The 20,308-nt window shown below is 46.1% G+C and overlaps 1 protein-coding gene across 1 annotated transcript; it reads left to right on the forward strand.

The window, feature by feature from the left end:
* Nucleotides 1-8,759: 8,759 nt before the first annotated feature.
* On the forward strand, nt 8,760-19,449 carry psmb2 (proteasome 20S subunit beta 2). The gene is made up of 6 exons (XM_064347236.1): nt 8,760-8,995; nt 9,776-9,898; nt 10,283-10,353; nt 15,290-15,452; nt 18,153-18,202; nt 19,228-19,449. Exons 1-6 carry the CDS (start codon nt 8,905-8,907, stop codon nt 19,333-19,335), a joined length of 606 nt encoding a protein of 201 aa, XP_064203306.1. The 5' UTR covers nt 8,760-8,904; the 3' UTR covers nt 19,336-19,449.
* The last annotated feature ends 859 nt before the right edge of the window (nt 19,450-20,308 follow it).

Below are 20,308 nucleotides of genomic sequence, written 5' to 3' on the forward strand. Positions count from 1 at the left end.
CTGCTGGGCGCGAATCGCGGTGACGGTGTCACAGCCGCGCCGCCCGGGGAGACGTGCACACACCCGGGATGGCCGCGGGACGCGCCATGCACTGTCTGCCTCCAAAAACTGAACTGCTAATTTTGTTGAGAGAGGGAAAAAAACAGGCGTAGGAATCGAGTTTAGCGCCGTTTGCGGCATTTTTCAGCGAAATTATTGCTGTCAAGAGAGAGCCGAGAGGTGCGCACAGCTGTGGTTCCAAAGGTCTCCAGCCATGCTTTTGACTCAACTTCGACCAAGGCCCACCGCTTCCCACCATTGCCTTTTTCGCATCCCACCATTGTGACCCATGCTTGGGTCAAAAAGTTACGTCATAATTGGTTAATTGGTTGCAGTTTAATTTGTGCATTCAATTCAAACCTTAAAGTCGTGTGAGTGTGTACTAAACAGCTTGCATTACAGTGAACTGGATGTGAAACCTACATGAAGTATAGCGTTATAAAGGCAAAGCCAGTAATCGTAACAAAACAATTTAAATAATAGCATACAGCACACGACAATCTATTTGAGTAATTAGTTTGTGATAGTAAGCAGACAGGCTATCTGTTAGAAACGTGTCAGAATAGAAACGTAAACACCCTCCGCCTTCTCAACAACAGTAAAACAAGCCTAATCGCTTGAGAATTTAAATACTAGTGAGTAGGCAACGCCTTTGTTTATACATTGCTTTCAGTGATATAACGGAAATCTCGATCTGATATCTGAAGTCAAACCGAGACGGATACAACGAAAGGTGATAAACGGCAAGGACGAGCTCGGACAATGTGCTTTTGAACGCTAGAGGGCGACACGTCGCCACGGTCTGGGGAGGTTTGACTGACAACCAGCCAGGCTGACTTATAGTTCTTCGTTGCAAACACTAGTGGGCGAAGTAGCCAGAAGGGTGAAACTCATAAAAAATGTTCATTATTACTGGCCGTTTGAAGGTGTTACAAATTTCCATATGTATTCTCTTTCGGGGATCTGTTAAAAGCCTTACACTTAAAATGAGAAAATAAATAAAACTATAGGAAACACACATTTTAAAGACATAATAGTTGATGTACAGTACTCTGAGAGATTAGTGGCACCAAACCACTCTATGTAACCTTTTTGTCATCTGACCCTAGCTCTTTCCACCCCAGTCTCCCTGCTTCCCTGTGACTCTGTAATACACTCCCTCTGCTCTTTCAGCTTGAGCAGCCCTCCCTCCTTTCCCTCAACCTGCTGTGTGTACCGGGAATTTTCCCTCTCTCTGGACATGCCGAGCACTCTCCCTCGCTCCCTCTCTCCCTCTCTCCCTCTCTCCCCGCCTGATGTACTGTGACAGTGTGGATTGTGCGCTGGCCCCCAGCGGTCTGTTGGCGTGGAAACAATCAGCTTTGACAGGAAGAGGGGTGGGGGTGGGGGGGGGGGGGTTACTGCGGCCTGGGGCCTTTGCATGATGAACCGAATAGAGAGATCTGTCTTGAGAGAATGGGGGGGGGGGGGCAGGAGAGAGAAAGAGATAGGTAAAAAGATGAAAAGAAGAGAGAGAGAGATTTAATTAGGTAAAAGCAGTCACAGAAACTTGATTGTTGTCTTAATATGGTTCCAAGGGTGACCGTGTGTGCTCATTGAGTGTATAGCAACACCAGCACTATTCAAATGTCAGATTATACCATTAAGAAGAGGCATGCTGGGGCCATGCTGAAGAGACTTCATGTGTGGGATCATTTCTGCAATCTTTTTTTATCTCAGATGTCATTTCACACTTAGCTAGGACAACAGACCTATAATAATGAATACAGTCATTCATCTGTCACGGTTGTTATCGTCCACTCATGTTTTCATAAGGACTTTTGCACGTTTATTAGCTGATCATATGTAGGATGATGCTGAAGTCACATAATATTTAAGGCTACAATACATATGCCATTCCAGCCCACATCTCATATTTTTATTACTACCTAGCATTAAACTTCTCTTTCCTATCATGTACACAAGGTATGGCGAAATAGGTTTATGTTGTCCTATAACAATGTTGTAGCTATGTTTTTTTTAGTTTTTGTTTTTACATGAATTCAAATTATTCCCATTAATTAGGTCAATTCAGCGCGTACACTTTCCCCATTTAAAGAATGTAACGCTTCTCTGATCATCACAATGTCACAGGTTCAGAGTCAGGGTGGGACATAGGCCTAATTGTACCATTGAGGAAACCAGGTCTCGATAACCTGATTTTACTCCAGTAAAATATTCACCTGTAAATTGACAAAATGTACAAACGTAAAGCGCCACGGATAAGTGCTTGTTCTGCGTATACATTATGTAGCCTATCTCAAACGGAATGTTTCAAGGGGATCGTTTTAATGTATTTTACATGGCTACTTAAGGAATCTGAAAGAAATATACGAAAGGGTATATTTATACCGAGGTGTCTCAAAAAATGGTTTCAATATTGGTCTATAGTTGAAACTTGTCTTTCCCCTGACACCCTCTACGTCTTACCGTTTAAAATTTGTGGTGCTGACGAATTCGGGTGACAAAGCCTGTTGGTCTGGGCGGGTTCAGCTGCCTCGCCTGCTTTAACCAGCTAATAAATATGAAAACAGCGGGTTTAAACTTTTATTCGTTCACTGCCTGAAAGGATTATACCATTCTATAGAGTCCCATGTAAATCCTGAAACCTCATAATGCCAAATGTTGTCTCATAAAACTGTGTCGGACAATGGCACAAGAAAGGAGGCTTTTTCACGCATAAAGGGTTTTCACAAGAGCACATTGAGTGCAGACCCGCCGCGCCACGCCCCTGGATTATTTTGCTGTCCGTGAAAGCGCGACTTGGAGCGGCAGGTGCGTGTGCCAGGCACGGGGGTCGTGAAGTGGGGGAGAGGGCTGCTTCGAACTCGGGCAGCTGCCGGGAGGAATTTGTTCAGGGGTTGTCACTTCCATTTATTTTGCTCTCTTTCACCCCTTCAGATGAAGTGATCTCTCGTGCCCAGGTTCCCCGCACGCCCATTCCCAGTTTAGAGGAGCAAAGCGCCGCTAAACGGTGGCACCCGGCGAACAATAGTGACAGAGGGTTGCAGTCCCATCCCGTCTCAACACCGTGAAATTGTGGATTAGACCGAGAAGCAGTCCCGCTGACACCGGCCTAGTATTTTTCACATATGATAATCAATTGCTAAACTTCTGGCAAGTTAAACAAATACCCAAGTTAAGATTTTAACACCAGCGCATTCTGCTCCTTTATGCTAAATCCCTATTTTTCTTGATGCTGCTGTACAGGCCTATGTATGTAGCTAATGAAAGAAATTATGCTATTATTACAATTTTTGTAGGGTCTATATAAAAACTTTTGTCTGTATGATCAACACACACATTGGTATGATAAGACCTCACCAAAATAAATCAAATAATAGTATGTTACCTGTTAATAGATACATACACAGAATGTAAAGCAAAATTGAGCATCCACAAAATTTGAGTGAAAAATCCATAAATTTGATGCAGAATTGTGAGTCTTTCTTTGTACCTACGAAGTGTGTGTGTGTGTGTGTATGTGTGTGTGTGTTATTAAGGGGTTTTATTATGTGGATGGAGGCTTTAATTCAGCCCAAGGGTTCGACTGCCCCCCCATCACCACTACCACCACCACCTCATTCCCTAATCTCAGTAGTTCAAGACCAGTCTCCCACTCAAGCAACTCTACCCCAGGGCAATGGTTCCTTAATCCTCCAAAACTCAGACGTGAGTCCCATAGGGTTTTGGCACACACACACACACACACACACACACACACACATACACACATAAAATATTCCAACTATAACAGCAGCACTGCTCACTCCAGTAATTGTAGGAAAGAGCATTGCGCCTCCTCATTCCGCAAAAGATAATGGGATAATTCCTGTTTATTAAGCTCAACTCATTCAGGAAATTGAATCCAGGCAGACCATAGAGAATATGGGTGGCAGTTATATCAGACTATACTTAAACTCAGACAATTTATCCACAAGTCCTTACTTTCACTGTTGTGAGTCTTCAGTGTGCTGTAAAGGCATCAGCACATGCACAATGTACGTGATCACCATTTATCAAGGCCTTCTCAGCTGAAACAACCTATAATTTATCACCGCAGAAAAAGATAGACGCACGGAGTCAAGTTCTAAAGATGATCCAGTCGCCCATTCATTAAACTTTTATTCAAAGTGTCTCAGAAATTCAAAAGGCCCAATTACACGCATTGCTTTTCACTCGGGCAGTTTTGGGTGAGGATTGCTTGCTCAAGGGTATGTCGGGCATCATTACAGTGCGGTCACCAGGGATTCAGCCCTTCTCTCATCTGACAGACCGAGACCAGTGCGCTGGGCCACATTGTCTGGGACACACTTAGAGATGGGGTGACTGGATGGCAGACGTAAATGACAGACAGACAGACAGACAGACAGACAGACAAAGAGAGATACCCGTTTTTCTCCAGAAGGATATAAAAATGTGTGTATGTGTGTGTCGTGGCGCGTGTGTGCGTGTTTGTGTGTTAGTGTATTAGCAGTCAGAGCACTGTGGCCCAGAGGCGATTCCTGTGTGCGCCAGCAATAAAAGGCAAAAGAGAGGAAGTGAGATGGGTGGGGGGTGAGCCAGGGTTGGGGTGGGGTGGGGTGGGGTGGGGGGGGGTCTGCGAGAGATAGGGAGAGGGGGAAGGAACAGGGAAACAACCAGGAGCACTTCGAGCTCCTTCACTGTCATTGCACCCAGATCACGTCCCCGTTGGGCGCTCTCTCTCTCTCTCTCTCTCTCTCTCTCTCTCTCTCTCTCTCTCTCTCTCTCCATGTGAAAAGAGGAGAAGAGCATCTTTGGCAGGGTAATTAAGAATGGCCTCTAAACACAGGAGTACAGCAGGAATGTTCCAGATGAAAGTAAAATGATTAAAATAATTACAGGCTCAGAGCTGATGAGCTGGAGTGCGGGGTGGCCGCCGGACATTTGTCTGTAATTAGTTAATTAATCTGAATGCAAATGATGAGCCCTAACGAAGCCAGTCAGGCTGAACCGAGAGAGAGGGAAAGAGAGAGAGAGAAGAAGAAGATGAAGAAGAATGTAAATTCACAAACGAGTATCAAACACCCAGCTTCATACCTTTCTTACACAGGCCAATACGCAGTTACTACATAATATACATATAATATTGCATTGACTTATACCTGAAGACAGCAAACGCATTCACTTTTTGTTGAAGAGTACATATATGTGCGTGCGCACATGCACACATACGCACACACACACACATGCACACAAACACACAGCATGGCAAATGTGCTCAGCCGTAGCCATGCTACCATTGCAAATTCTATAATCTTTGCAACACTATCAAATTTGCAACACTATCAAATGCTGGAAGGTGCACCTTCGGTGAGTAAATTTGTGAAATTCCCTGTGAAATGTGCCTGCTTCAACTGGGTTTAAATTCTTGACATTACATCCATTATAGTGATGAGCCTGGTCCTTTCAAGTTTTCAAACATTCACAGCGAAGTAACATTTGAAAAGGTTTCCAAAACATTACACTGTAAAAAATGGTTATAAATTTACAGTAAATTACTAGCTACTAGTTTTAAATTTTAAATTAATTTTCTTCATGGTAATTTACTGTTAACCTATTCACAATTAAATGACAACCGTACACTGTGATTCCACAGTAAACAAGACCATGGATCACTGTGATATAGCCAGGGCCACCAGTTTGTCTCCACCCTGTGACCTTGTATGTCAATGGTTATCCTCCAGGGACCCCATAGGCCCTCCAACAGCACAGTCAAATGACTAATTGAGTTTCTTACTAAAAAAATTTAAAAAAAACACAATTAGATGGGGATAGTCAGGAAGGGAAATGAACATGGATGGAAGTTCAAATGTTACAAAACGCATGTCTTTGAGCCAGTGGTCCTCGCTCCTGGTCCTGGAGAGCCACAGGGTCTGCTGGCTTTCGTTGTTACTCAGCACTTGAGTAGCACAGCAATTGATCAGTTAAAGCAGTTGATTACACAGCTAACTCAGGTCATCTGGTTTCTTGGGTCTGAATCGGTTGCTGATCTTAAGGAAAAAATAAAAACCCGTGGCTCTTCAGAACCAGAATTGAGTATCACTGCAGTAAAAAGAAAAATGCAGCCATATAAAGCAGGGGTGTCCAATTTTATTTGAAAAGAGTTGGTGTAGCTGCAGGTTTTTGTTTTGCCCAGTACTAAGACACCTGATTCTACTTACAACCACTGTTATTTAGTTGAATCATGAATAAAAAAAATTTTGTTTAACTTTTTTGTGCAAGTTAAATGTTACATAACCGCTCTCATTTTAATTAGGGCATTTCCCACTGCTTCTAACAAAACCTATCATGCCCCCGTACAACACTTAAAAATACTGCAGAATCCATCCATTATCTACACACGCTCATCCCGGGCAGGGTCGCGGGGGTGTGGGAGTCTATCTCAGCGTGCATTGGGTAAGAGGCAGGAATAGGCCACTAATCTATCGCAGGGCACACGCCATTCACTCACACACTCATACCTATGGGAGGAAATCCAAACAGACACAGGGAAAACATACAAACTCCACACAGACAGGCCCAAGCCAGACTCGAATCCAGGAAGTGACAGTGCTACCCACTGCATCGTGCCACCCTATACTGCTGTATGTCCACTAATCAAACTAAAACGAGTTGCTTGTAAACATCGCTGTCAACCATCATCTGTGCTTAATTAGCAGCAATTAGTTTATCAACTTAGATTACTGAGTTGGCGCAAATGGGCTAATTGTTTGAGAAGGCGATTGATAAAGAGACTATCGTGACCACTAGCTGGCAAAGTACAATTTGAGAAAACAAGAGGAGACAAACTGGTGGCCCAAGATATAGCTGTATGCTACTGTAGAATTACAGTAATCATCTGTATTTTCACATATCAGTTGTAAAAGTAATGCAACTCAGTAGCCAGTAATTTACTGTAAATCACAGTTAATATTGTTAAATACTGTAAATTTGAAAATGTAATGCAATTTATAATAATAATAATAATGATAATAATAATAATAATAATAATAATAATCATCATCAATCAATCCATTTTTATTTGTATAGCGCTTTTATAGCTCTTTTATAGTGCTTTCGACAAAGGAGCTTTGTCACAAAGCAGCTTTACAGAATAATAATTAATTGCATTTACATAGGGCTTTTCTCACACTCTAAGCACATTACAGTGATTAGGGGAAAACTCGCCTCAACCACCGCCAATGTCTAACCCCTACCTGCATGATGCACTGCAGCAATTTTGCACCAGAACGCTCACCACACATCAGATGAGGTGGAGAGGAAAAGAACTATTTTTTAGCAAAATAATCTTTAAAGACCACAGTGAGTCAGGAACTCAGTTTAACATCTCATCTGAAAGACATTGTCTCTGGTCACTGCACTGGGGCATATTCTACTAGAGGGAAGATCACCAGCAACTGGCCTACCAAGACCACTTCCAGCAGCAACTTTCCTAGGATGTCTCCCATCCCAGTACTAACCAAGCCTACTTTTGCTTAGCTTCAGCCATTTGGCTGGAGCAGGGTGCATGGTTGTATGGCTGCAGAGATTTTACAACACCTTTTCTAATTAGGTACATTAAAATAAAAACAAAGACATCCATTTTGGATATTAAGTGGTTTTTTATACTACTAAAATTTATTTGCTTGAAACTTAGAACCATTGATTTCACAATAAAATGCTGATTGTAATATTTACTGAGAAATATTATTGTTAAATCTAGCAAAATCAGGTAATTTTAACAATGTGTTCTTAACCTCAATGTAATGTCACACAATTTAAATGCTAGCTGGCCACCTCCATAAAGTTTGCTTAATGCCATGTTGTCCACATGCAACAAGGAGGAATATTATCAGAGGAATGTTATTGATCTATTTCTGATTGGGATGTCTGGATTTGTATTGTTCCACCTCACAGAAATAGTGATGGAGACAAGGTTATATCTTATTACAAATATGTGTACCTTGTACCATGGCCAAAGCCATGATACTATATTATAAAAATAAGTACATGAGTAATATATAACGCACATTATACTCCTTTATATTGTAGCAGCCAATGTATAAAATTTTATTACGTGTTTTCATTATTGCGGAAGCAGCAATTGAAACAAAACTGTGTTGGGATGTTACAACACTTATCTTTTTGGAAAAGATTATCTACTGGTGACGTACACATAGGCTATTAGAATTGCTTGTGTAGTTTAAAATCGATTGCTGGAATTCTCTGTTCACATTACACTGCGCGCATAGACATAGGCCTACTCGTTGGTAGCCTACGAAATGCTTAAAGGCAATTTAGAAATATTGAAATAAAAAAAAAAAAAAAAAAAATTCTAACAGTTTGTTCCCCAAACAATAAACATTGAATAACCCTTCTTTTCAGTCCGCACATCAACGTTTAAATTAACAACGAATCCGCCTTCTCTTCCTTCATTTACAGGTCTTGGGGCCATGCACCTTGCTGCTGACACTTATCTGATTGTAACTTTTCCCAGCTGTAGAGATGTCTGCTTGTCATTTTAAATCCATTTTTGTAAGTCGCTCGGGCTAAAATAATTTTGGCTGTAATGTAAATTATCTATATTGCAAATCGCGTTGGTCTGGAAAGTACGGGAAGTGCGGTTTGCTACCCTGTCACGTGTAGCTTCTGTCGGCCTCATACTCGTGTGACGTTATCATTGCGCGCCGTTGCTCATATTTGCTGTGTAATATATGCGCTGAAAAGGCTGGGGTTTCGGAGGGACGACAGAGATTAAAGAAACTCGAAAGAAATTCATACATTAGCCTACAGTTGCTTTAAACTCGTTTTGCGATTAACAGTATGGAGTATTTGATCGGTATCCAGGGGCAAGACTTTGTCTTGGTAGCAGCAGATAATGTTGCGGCCAGCAGCATAATTCAGATGAAGCACGGTATGATTGAGCTAACGTTAGCTACTTCGCTAGCGAGAAAGAAATGTCTCCATGTTATATTAAATTCAGTACTGAAGTAAAATAGTTTCTGAAAGCTGTGGAAACTCTTAACTGCAATTGGAATAGCTGTAAAAACGCGTGAACCTGGTTTGTTGAGTTAAATAAACTCATAGCTTGAAACTAAAACTGCTAACGTTGGCCAGCTAACTATGTTTGTATGTGTTTCACTCTCTATGTACAGTTTAGCTTTATAACAGGCCAGCATTAGTTGTCTTAGCATTATTTTAGATTCGTTTGCTTGCTATTGTTCGTGACTTTATTGGCTGAATTAGTCTCTATCCGTAATTAGCCCATTGTAGTTTACTCAATGACTTGGTGGTTAAATAGAAAGTGAAAGTGACACATGGGAACTCATCCCAGTGTCGACGTTTTACTATTCCTTCTTAGCTAATATAGAACTATCCTTAATCCTGTATAATGTGTCTAATATGCTTCCGTATCGAGTGTGGTTTATTTACATTCAGAATTTTGGCTAATTCCATAGATTTTTCCATTGACTTACTGTTGGCAGATGTGTACTCAATGTGTACTTTTTTTGTTGGTTCGTGTCAATAAGTAATGTTAATCTCAAAAGTGCATGGTTTTTTTTTTCTTCTTTTACAATTGTTTAATGTTATGTTTAGCAAAAACTGTGATTCCTATACATGTGCACATCGGCTGTGTATGAGTATTGCTTTATGTAATGACACACTTTTATGTTGCTGTGCATGTGGCCTGCAGACTATGACAAGATGTTCAAGCTGAGCGAAAAGATTCTGCTGCTGTGTGTTGGAGAGGCAGGCGACACTGTGCAATTTGCAGAGTACATTCAGAAGAATGTCCAGCTCTATAAGATGAGGAATGGTGAGTCCCCCTTCCTGTGGTTGAGTATGACATCGTTTGCTGAGAGCCTATGGATCTGTAGCGTGTTTTAGCCACCAGACCGACCTCAAGCCTGAACGGCATCTCTTTCCATGTGGTATCCGTGATTGAGCTAAAGGAACGCCGTGGTTGTGTGGACCAGGGAACGGGAATACTGCTTAGTCATTATTTTTAGTCCCTATGGTCTCTGCTCCTTATGACATACCCGGCATCTTCCTTTCTATCAAATGGAACAGGCAGTGAATGATTCTGAAAATGACATGTGCTCAGCAAATCTGTTTAATTACTGTTGCTGTTATGTATAGTAAATTTCTGGCCCTCAGTTCATGCTGTATTTGTGATCTCATCTTTCTCTCTGTCTCTTAGGTTATGAGCTCAGCCCTGCTGCCGCTGCAAATTTCACTCGCAAGAACCTCGCAGATTACCTTCGCAGTCGGGTGTGTAAATCTGTCTGTCTGTCTGTCTGCCTGTCTGTCTTGTCCGTCTGTCTCAAGCGATTCTACACACCCGTCCGTCTGTCCTAGGGGAGTCTCGTATTGGAAACATAGCGTTCTCTTTGAATATTGTTCTAAATATGTGTAGGCCTTATGATTCATTAGTTTTAATATTAGTTTTTATTAAGAGACTGTGTATGTTAAAAAAATCCCTGGTGAGAGTAAAAGTTTTTTAGGTAGGTTCTGTTAATATCATATCGCAATTTAAAATACATACTCTGTCAGAAGTGTGGGTGCGTACGGCGAGTTCTGGCTCACTGTCTTTGGCATTGTCAGTGTTTTGTGACTGTGCCAAATGTACCACTTCAGTCTTTAAGCAGTACCACACCTGTTTCTACCCTGTCATTTGACACATCCTTTCCCAGTCTAGTGAGTGAGTGAGTGAGTGAGCGAGCAAGCGAGAGCAATAGAGAGAAAAAGAGAAGAGGGAGAAAGGGTGCCAGATCCCAGGTCCCTCTGTCTTCCCCCACTCCCTCTGTCATGGTTGCCGTGAGTCAATTTGTTAGGACACGTGTGGCTGTTGCCTGTCACAATAGCAGGAGGGGGAAAATAATTACAAAAATAATTAGTGTACGTGACGAAGGCTGGCTGACGAGGTATCGTGAGACACCGGGTGGCGGTGCGGGGGGTGCCTGGGCGGGGGGGGTCCCAGGAGTCCGCCTGCTGCCACCACAAAGAGCGTGAGGAGCTGAAGGCTGCTGGTGGCGGGATTTACCGGCCACCGCTCCGCTTGCTGCTCACTGCCGCTCCTCCGTGTTGATCTGGCTGTTCTGACTGACTCCTGTGCTGAAGGGCAGACACGTTGCAAGCAAACATTCTACTAGGTCACTTGCAGGATAAGTATACTTAAGCAAAGTAAATTCTAATTCCCGTCATTTTGTAGTAGTCTCCATGCTCCGTGGTGCCGTGGTTCATATCATGAAAGCACGACATGGCTCAGGAGGTAAGAGCGATTGTCTGGCAGTCGGAGGGTTGCCGGTTCAAACCCCGCCCTGGCCGTGTCGAAGTGTCCTTGAGCAAGACACCTAACCCCTAACTGCTCTGGCGAATGAGAGGCATCAATTGTAAAGCGCTTTGGATAAAAGCGCTATATAAATGCAGTCCATAGCACAGTACGTCCTCTGTTGTTTGTTCTGGTTAGATGTGCAGGTGAGGTGCTTGTCACAGGTGAGGTTTGTTGTTAGAAGCCAGGAGTGGGTGACGTACGTCTCTTTGGTCCCCATTGCCTGTGTAGGTTAGAGAGATGGATCTCTGTCTGTGTACCTACAAGGCGTCCAGCACAACAGGGCCCTCCTGGCTCCCCTGGAGTTCAGAGCTGGGGCCCCTGAGCGACAGCAGTGAGCCGTGCAGATTAATGCGCTGCACTCTTATCCCACTCCACCGCCATGTCACACGCTGCTGCAACCCCATTGGTGAAACCGTGGAAGATTTACCCGCCAATCAGCAGAGGGTCACAAACAAAGAAATTATCTGGATTTTGAATGTGTTCGTGTGCAATAGTTTTTGCCCCTCATCGTGGACCAGTGTTCAAGTGCAGGTCCCAGCTGCACATTTGGGTGCGCAGTGTGTGTGTCTGTATTGTTCTGTTCAAATCAACAAATCAAGCAAATCAACAATTAATGAAAGAGATTGAAAAGGGAAAATGAGTTAAGACTGCATAACTGAGGCTAGGTAAGGTCAGGCTTTTGACATGAGAAGTGTCCGCCTCTTCTGTAGATCTGTGGACTGCGCGGTGTCTATATCTCCATATTTCTGCCTGCATATTACATTACATTACATTACATTACAGGCATTTAGCAGACGCTCTTATCCAGAGCGACGTACAACAAGTGCATATGTGTATGTGTCTTTAAATTATGCCATTTTAGTACTTGAGTTTGTGTGTGTGTTAAGCTGACGTGCAAGGCTTAACCGGCATGTGTGTGTGTGAGAGAATGATGGTCTATCTGTGTTCATAACTACTGTTCTTGTGCATGCATGCCGGTGTGTGTGTTAGTGCTTGTCTTTCTGTGTGTGTGCGTGCGTGCACGAGTGCTGATCTTTCAGTGTTTGTAACTTTCAGTGTGTGTATATACGTGCGTGTGTTTGTGCGCGTGTGTGCGCGCGCGTGTGTGTGTGTGTGTGTGTGTGTGTGCGCACGAGTGTGTGTGAGTGCTGGTCTCAGTGTTTGTACCTGTGTGTGTGCGCGCGCGCGCGTGTGTGTGTGCGCACGAGTGTGTGTGAGTGCTGGTCTCAGTGTTTGTACCTGTGTGTGTGCGCGCTCGCGCGTGTGTGTGTGTGTGTGTGTGTGTGTGTGTGTGTGTGTGTGTGTGTGTGTGTGTGTGTGTGTGTGTGTGTGTGTGTGTGCGCGCGCGAGTGTGTGTGAGTGCTGGTCTCAGTGTTTGTACCTGTGTGTGTGCGCGCGCGCCTGTGTGTGTATGTGTGTGTGTGAGTGCTGGTCTCAGTGTTTGTACCTGTGTGTGTGCGCGCTCGCGCGTGTGTGTGTATGTGTGTGTGTGTGTGTGTGTGTGTGTGTGTGTGTGTGTGTGCGCGCGCGTGTGTGTGAGTGCTGGTCTCAGTGTTTGTACCTGTGTGTGTGCGCGCTCGCGCGTGTGTGTGTGTGAGTGCTGGTCTCAGTGTTTGTACCTGTGTGTGTGCGCGCTCGCGCGTGTGTGTGTGTGAGTGCTGGTCTCAGTGTTTGTACCTGTGTGTGTGCGCGTGTGTGTGTGTGAGTGCTGGTCTCAGTGTTTGTACCTGTGTGTGTGCGCGCTCGCGCGTGTGTGTGTGTGAGTGCTGGTCTCAGTGTTTGTACCTGTGTGTGTGCGTGTGCGCGCGAGTGTGTGTGAGTGCTGGTCTCAGTGTTTGTACCTGTGTGTGTGTGTGTGCGCGTGCGAGTGTGTGTGAGTGCTGGTCTCAGTGTTTGTGCCTGTGTGTGTGTGTGTGCGCGTGCGAGTGTGTGTGAGTGCTGGTCTCCGTGTTTGTACCTGTGTGGTGAGAGTGCTGGTCTCAGTGTTTGTACCTGTGTGTGTGAGTGCTGGTCTTTGTGTTTGTACCTGTGTATGTGTGTGTGTGTGTGCGCGCGCGCGAGTGTGTGTGAGTGCTGGTCTTTGTGTTTGTACCTGTGTGTGTGCGCGCGCGCGCGAGTGTGTGTGAGTGCTGGTCTCAGTGTTTGTACCTGTGTGTGTGCGCGCGCGCGCGAGTGTGTGTGAGTGCTGGTCTCAGTGTTTGTACCTGTGTGGTGAGAGTGGGAGTTCAGGTGTGGGGTTAACGAGCATGCTGCCTCTCTCTCCCGGAGGTGCAGGTGAAATGAGGGGGAACTGATTATGCTGCTGATACTGTGACACTGTAACCTGTGAGACAGGTGCAGGAGGCGGGGGTGGGGCCACCGGGGAGGGACCCAGGGGGTCTTCGATGAGTTCAGACACGGGCCCCTTCCCCGCCCCCCATGCCTCCTGCCACCGCCCCCCCCCCGGGGGTTCAGAGCAGAGACAAGCTTCCCTCACGGCCCCACAACACAACACACATTCAGTCACAGAGAGCCTGAGGCTGTGGGGGCTGAGGTACACACAGAGCTGAGGTTAAACTCCCTCTCCTTCAGGCAGACAGAAGCCACAGCCGGCCCGTTCTGTCATGGGCCCATCTCACAGCTAACAAGCATCATTTGGGGTCCTGCTCATCAGAACACTATTCATGACCCACAGACTGTAAAATAACTCCACATTATATGTATGAGACACTTTCCACAGACATTCACAACAGCTTCTGCAGTTATGTGCACAGCACTGCTTACTGTGTACATGGAGTTGATTGACGTGTTCAGAAGAGTTCCATATTTGAACGTGCGTCAGGCTTCATCTTTAGAAGGGCTGGATCTGTTCATTAAGGGGGCCACTGGCTTGGAAAGTGTAGGATCCGCTGGTCTACGGGGTCTACCTGCCAGTCATTCGCCATTTTTAAGTCCGATAGATGGAGGGAGGGACAGGGTAGTGGACTGCAGGGAGGGATGAATGGGCAAATTGATGGATGAGAGAAGTGGAGGAATGGGGGGGAAGAAAGGCTGGTGGATGAGTGAAGAAGAGGGAGAGCATGAGATTGACGGAGAGGAAGAAGACCGGTTTGAAGGAAGAAGAGTTTTAATGAGACCTTGGCGTCACTCCAGGGCAGAGGGTAGGGGCGAGGTGGGGGGGTGAAAGCAGTGGGGGGGCTGTTTTCCGGCAGATGTCACACTGCCGGTGACACCCAAACCTCCCCCCCACCACCCCAGACCCCTGACACCCACCTCCCTCGCCCCACATCTCAGCAGTTTCACACCCCCCCACCCCCCCACCCCACACACACACTTTCTGCTGCTGCTGCTGTTGTTGTTGTTTCATCTCTCATTTTATTTAGTTTAAAACCAGAGCTGTTAATGAGAAACTGTTTCTTTAGTGTGTGTGTGTGTGTGTGTGTGTGGGGGGGGGGCTTTCAGCTCCAGCCATTCAGCGGCTGAGATGGGGATTTTGGCTGTGTGCCTGTGCATGTCTGTGTGCATGCGTGCGTGTGTCTGTGTGTGTGTCTGCGTGTGTGCACGTGTATGTGTCTGTGTGTGTGCACATGTGCGCATGTGTGTGTGCGTCTGTGTGTGCATGCGTGTGTGCGTCAGTGTGCGTGCGTGCGTGCGTGTCTGTGTGCGTGTGTGTGTGTCTGTGTGTGTGTGCGTGCGTGTGTGCGTCAGTGCGTGTGTGTGTGTCTGTGTGTGTGTGTGTGCGTCAGTGCGTGTGTGTGTGTGTGTGTGTGTGTAAATCTATGCATCGTAGGCCCTGTGGATACAGGAAGCCGTGACCGTGTCTCTTGTGTGTGAACACAGTGCATGTTAGGTGTCGTGGGTTGACCCCTGTGTTGTGACCTCTCCCTCCTGCAGACCCCGTACCACGTGAACCTGCTGCTGGCTGGCTATGACGAGGCCGACGGCCCCGGGCTCTACTACATGGACTACCTGTCCGCCCTGGCCAAGGCCCCCTTCGCTGCCCACGGCTACGGAGCCTTCCTCACCCTGTCCATCCTGGACCGCTACTACAGACCCGGTATGGGCCCTTCTGTCTCCCTCTGTCTGTGCCTTTCTGTCTCCCTCTGTCTGGGCCTTTCTGTCTCCCTCTGTCTCTGCCTTTCTCTCTCTCTCCCTCCATCTCTGCCTTTCTCTCTCTTCCTCCCTGTCCTTGTGTGCGTCCCCTCCTCCCCGCATCTTCCTCCGACGCGCTCTTCGTCTGAGCCTCTGAGGCTTTTTTGGCGTGACATGTTTGACGGTGCTGTGATGAAGATGGCGTGCCGTCCCTCTCCCAGGCATTGTGCATGCAAATTCTGCTTTATTGCCTCGGCTGGAAGCGCCAGCGTTGTGCAGTGATGCACTGCAGTGGGCCAAAGACAGGAAAGCGAGGGCGAATGCAGACATGCACTGAGGGACGGAAGACTACAGGGAGCGGGGCTAAAGACTGCACGGAGGAAGAAACTGAGAAACTGCGTTTGTGTGCCTCAGTGGTTTAACGGCAGCTCTCATTTCCCCAGCAGTGACATGTGATGTGTTAATATAAAAGCTGCTCTGGCTGCGCACGCTGCGCAGGTACATGTTAATATAAAAGCTGCTCTGGCTGCGCACGTTGCGCAGGTACATGTTAATATAAAAGCTGCTCTGGCTGCGCAGGTACATGTTAATATAAAAGCTGCTCTGGCTGCGTACGCTGCGCAGGTACATGTTAATATAAAAGCTGCTCTGGCTGCGCACGCTGCGCAGGTACATGTTAATATAAAAGCTGCGCAGGTACATGTTAATATAAAAGCTGCTCTGGCTGCGCACGCTGCGCAGGTACATGTTAATATAAAAGCTGCTCTGGCTGCGCAGGTACATGTTAATATAAAAGCTGCGCAGGTACATGTTAATATAAAAGCTGCTCTGGCTGCGCAGGTACATGTTAATATAAAAGCTGCTCTGCTGCGTACGCTGCGCAGGTACATGTTAATATAAAAGCTGCTCTGGCTGCGCAGGTACATGTTAATATAAAAGCTGCTCTGGCTGCGCAGGTACATGTTAATATAAAAGCTGCTCTGGCTGCGCACGCTGCGCAGGTACATGTTAATATAAAAGCTGCTCTGGCTGCGCACGTTGCGCAGGTACATGTTAATATAAAAGCTGCTCTGGCTGCGCAGGTACATGTTAATATAAAAGCTGCTCTGGCTGCGCAGGTACATGTTAATATAAAAGCTGCTCTGGCTGCGCACGCTGCGCAGGTACATGTTAATATAAAAGCTGCTCTGGCTGCGCAGGTACATGTTAATATAAAAGCTGCTCTGGCTGCGCAGGTACATGTTAATATAAAAGCTGCTCTGGCTGCGCAGGTACATGTTAATATAAAAGCTGCTCTGGCTGCGCAGGTACATGTTAATATAAAAGCTGCTCTGGCTGCGACGCTGCGCAGGTACATGTTAATATAAAAGCTGCCTGCCACGTGGCAGTACATGTTAATATAAAAGCTGCTCTGGCTGCGCACGCTGCGCAGGTACATGTTAATATAAAAGCTGCTCTGGCTGCGCACGTTGCGCAGGTACATGTTAATATAAAAGCTGCTCTGGCTGCGCAGGTACATGTTAATATAAAAGCTGCTCTGGCTGCGCACGCTGCGCAGGTACATGTTAATATAAAAGCTGCTCTGGCTGCGCACGCTGCGCAGGTACATGTTAATATAAAAGCTGCGCAGGTACATGTTAATATAAAAGCTGCGCAGGTACATGTTAATATAAAAGCTGCTCTGGCTGCGCAGGTACATGTTAATATAAAAGCTGCGCAGGTACATGTTAATATAAAAGGCTGGCTCGACGCTGCGCAGGTACATGTTAATATAAAAGCTGCTCTGGCTGGCAGTGCCAGGTACATGTTAATATAAAAGCTGCTCTGGCTGCGCAGGTACATGTTAATATAAGCTGCTCTAGGCGCTGCGCAGGTACATGTTAATATAAAAGCTGCTCTGGCTGCGCACGCTGCGCAGGTACATGTTAATATAAAAGCTGCGCAGGTACATGTTAATATAAAAGCTGCGCAGGTACATGTTAATATAAAAGCTGCTCTGGCTGCGCACGTTGCGCAGGTACATGTTAATATAAAAGTCTGGCGCGCAGGTACATGTTAATATAAAAGCTGCTCTGGCTGGCCGTTGCGCAGGTACATGTTAATATAAAAGCTGCGCAGGTACATGTTAATATAAAAGCTGCTCTGGCTGCGCACGTTGCGCAGGTACATGTTAATATAAAAGCTGCGCAGGTACATGTTAATATAAAAGCTGCTCTGGCTGCGCACGCTGCGCAGGTACATGTTAATATAAAAGCTGCTCTGGCTGCGCACGTTGCGCAGGTACATGTTAATATAAAAGCTGCGCAGGTACATGTGCGCTGATATGTTGTTGTGCTCCGCTCGGCCCCAGGGCTTTGGCATATGGCTGCACGCGCGGCTGCTGTTGTGGCTGCGGGTTCCTCTCCTAGCATGACTGGCACTTTTCTGCACCCAGTCATGTTAAACAGGGTGAGGGTACTGGCTGTCCTCTCTTCTCCTTTTCTGCCCATACTCTCTCTCTCTCTCTCTCTCTCTCTCTCCCCTCTGTCCCCCCCCCCCCCCCACCTGCTTCTTTCTCTCAGGTGATTTCTGTCACGCCGGATGTAGGATATAGTGGTGTGGCTTGTACAGTGTATGCTGATGTTAAAGCAGTGCTGATAGAAAGGCTGTCTCTGTGCCTGTGCAGATCTGACCCGGGATGAGGCGATGGATCTTCTGAAGAAGTGCGTGGAGGAGGTGAGACTCGTCTCCCATTACCAGCTACAGCTGCCTTTGGCTCGATCACATTACGGCTGCCATTTTGTTGTTTCTCTAGATTGCCTTTTTCCCCACCCCCGACTACCTTTATTTCCACTTAGCTTCTAATGTGCAGCTTTGAAGGTTCAAATGATAAGAATCCTCTCTCTATTCATTTATGTTAAAAATGTAATGTTGAACGTGTGCCTTTATTTCAAGCAAAAATATGTGGTGTCATGGTGGCCACATTTACAACAAATGTCAGAAAGGCTAATTCTAAATTAGTCATTTCTGAAGTTAGAAAACCAACAGGCAAATTATTTAATAACACAAAGAGTTCTTTTTTTAATGTGTCATTTTTAAAGCCTCAGAGTAAAGTCTCTGTTCAGTTTGCATATCTCACTGAGTGCTGTTACTACAGGCAGCTGGCTGCAGTATTCCTGACCGGTGTTCAGTTATTGACCTCTAGTCAGTCCATCTATGTGTCTGTGTGCCAGCTGCCAGTGTGGACTCATTACCCACAAGCACACAGGGACACTCCTCAGTGTAGTTAAGTGCAGACATGGGGGAAAGCTCTGGAGAAATTACCAGATCCGTTGACTTCCTGAACTGTATTGTCCTTTCTTGATATTGACAGAGAAGATTCAAAGCTAAAGAAATCAGGTGTCCATAGTAATAAAAGTACTCATGCCCTACTTAAAAATGACATTGCATAATGTTTATGGTTATTCTGCAGTCACTGTTATTCAGTGACTCACACAGCTACAGCTGAAGTAAAGGACTGATTCACATTGCACAGATAGAAGTGAAGACTGTTAGACGTGTCATCAGTTGTCATTATAGGCTGCAGCTCACTCTCTTTGCTTTTTCCTGGGTGTTTAGGGAAAGTGTCGAGCAGCACAGTCCTGCTCTGCACTAATTCTCTGTGGAGAACATCATTTTAATGATAGTTTCTGTTATCATTCTGTGTTCCTTTATCTCTCCATTTTTCATGTATCATAAGTAAATTGTCTCTCTTCCTCTAGCTGAAAAGGCGCTTCATCCTGAACCTGCCCTCCTTCAGCGTCCGTCTGATTGACAAAGACGGCATCCACGATCTGGAGAAGCTGCCACTGGCCCCCAAACAGCCCTGACCTTTGACCTTCCAGTAGAACTGAGCATTGACCCGCCCAGAAGCCCTCATCCTCTTTTGTACTAGATATGCGTTCCATGAGACTCCCAATAAAAAAATGCTGTGCTTTGCTGCCCGACCGCCTACCTTTCTCTGTGGTCATGAATTTGCGGTTGACAGATTGTGTGTGAAAGTTCTGTACAGCAGTGACCCAGGCAGAGGTTTCTCCTGTGTGGGGTCAAGGCTCAAGGGAATAGGCACTACAGTGGATCCGTTTCCTTGTGCTTCTGTCTGTCTGTTCTGTGGCGTTTTGCTTGTCTTGGGTCATGGACACAGCTGAACTCTTACTTGTCTGTCTGCGTGTATGTGTGTGGACGTGTGTACCTGTGCATGTGCTAGTTTTCAGATGTGATTGTGTATGCGTGACGTGCAGTGTGTATGCCTGTATAACGTGTGTGTGTGTGCGCGCATGTGTAGGAGCGAGCACGCGCACGTGTGTTTGCACTTGGTATGCGTGTGTGCAGACTCCCTCTCCTCCACACAGGTGATTAATAAACATTAAACAGTCCCTCCTCTCCTGAGCACACCGGAATCTGACGGGAAGAGGAACATATGTTTGCCTGGAGGCAGAGGGGGAGAGGTAACATCCCCGCTGAGTGGCGGAGAGGGGAGGCGGGGGCTGGATCACGGGTTCGGGGGGGGGCAGAGAAGACGACGGGAACAGGTAGGGTGGGTTGGAGCAGAGGAGGGGAGGTACTGCGGCAGATGGGGTGAGGGGGGGACGGTGCATCTCCGAACTTCACAGCTGCCCGTGTCCACGTGTGTGACTGCCGAGCACAGGCATCTCCGCTGTGAAACCAGCACAGCGCAGGTTTGAGTCTGAGGCTCAGAATAGGCGCATAGTTTCTGCAGCATGTCTAAAGGCTCTCTTGTGTTGTATTGAACTGACTGGTGCCTTTGTCCTGAGCTTTAGGATATTCACTGAAGCAGCTGAA

The sequence above is a fragment of the Anguilla rostrata genome, chromosome 8 (genome assembly GCF_018555375.3).
Source record: "Anguilla rostrata isolate EN2019 chromosome 8, ASM1855537v3, whole genome shotgun sequence".
In the NCBI taxonomy this organism is placed as follows: Eukaryota; Metazoa; Chordata; class Actinopteri; order Anguilliformes; family Anguillidae; genus Anguilla; species Anguilla rostrata.

Excerpts from the sequence above, each read along its gene's own strand:
- psmb2 (XM_064347236.1), top strand. The coding sequence starts at position 8,905 with ATGGAGTATTTGATCGGTATCCAGGGGCAAGACTTTGTCTTGGTAGCA. Across the intron at positions 8,996-9,775 it reads CATAATTCAGATGAAGCACG|ACTATGACAAGATGTTCAAG; the intron begins GTATGATTGAGC and ends TGTGGCCTGCAG. Across the intron at positions 9,899-10,282 it reads GCTCTATAAGATGAGGAATG|GTTATGAGCTCAGCCCTGCT; the intron begins GTGAGTCCCCCT and ends TCTGTCTCTTAG.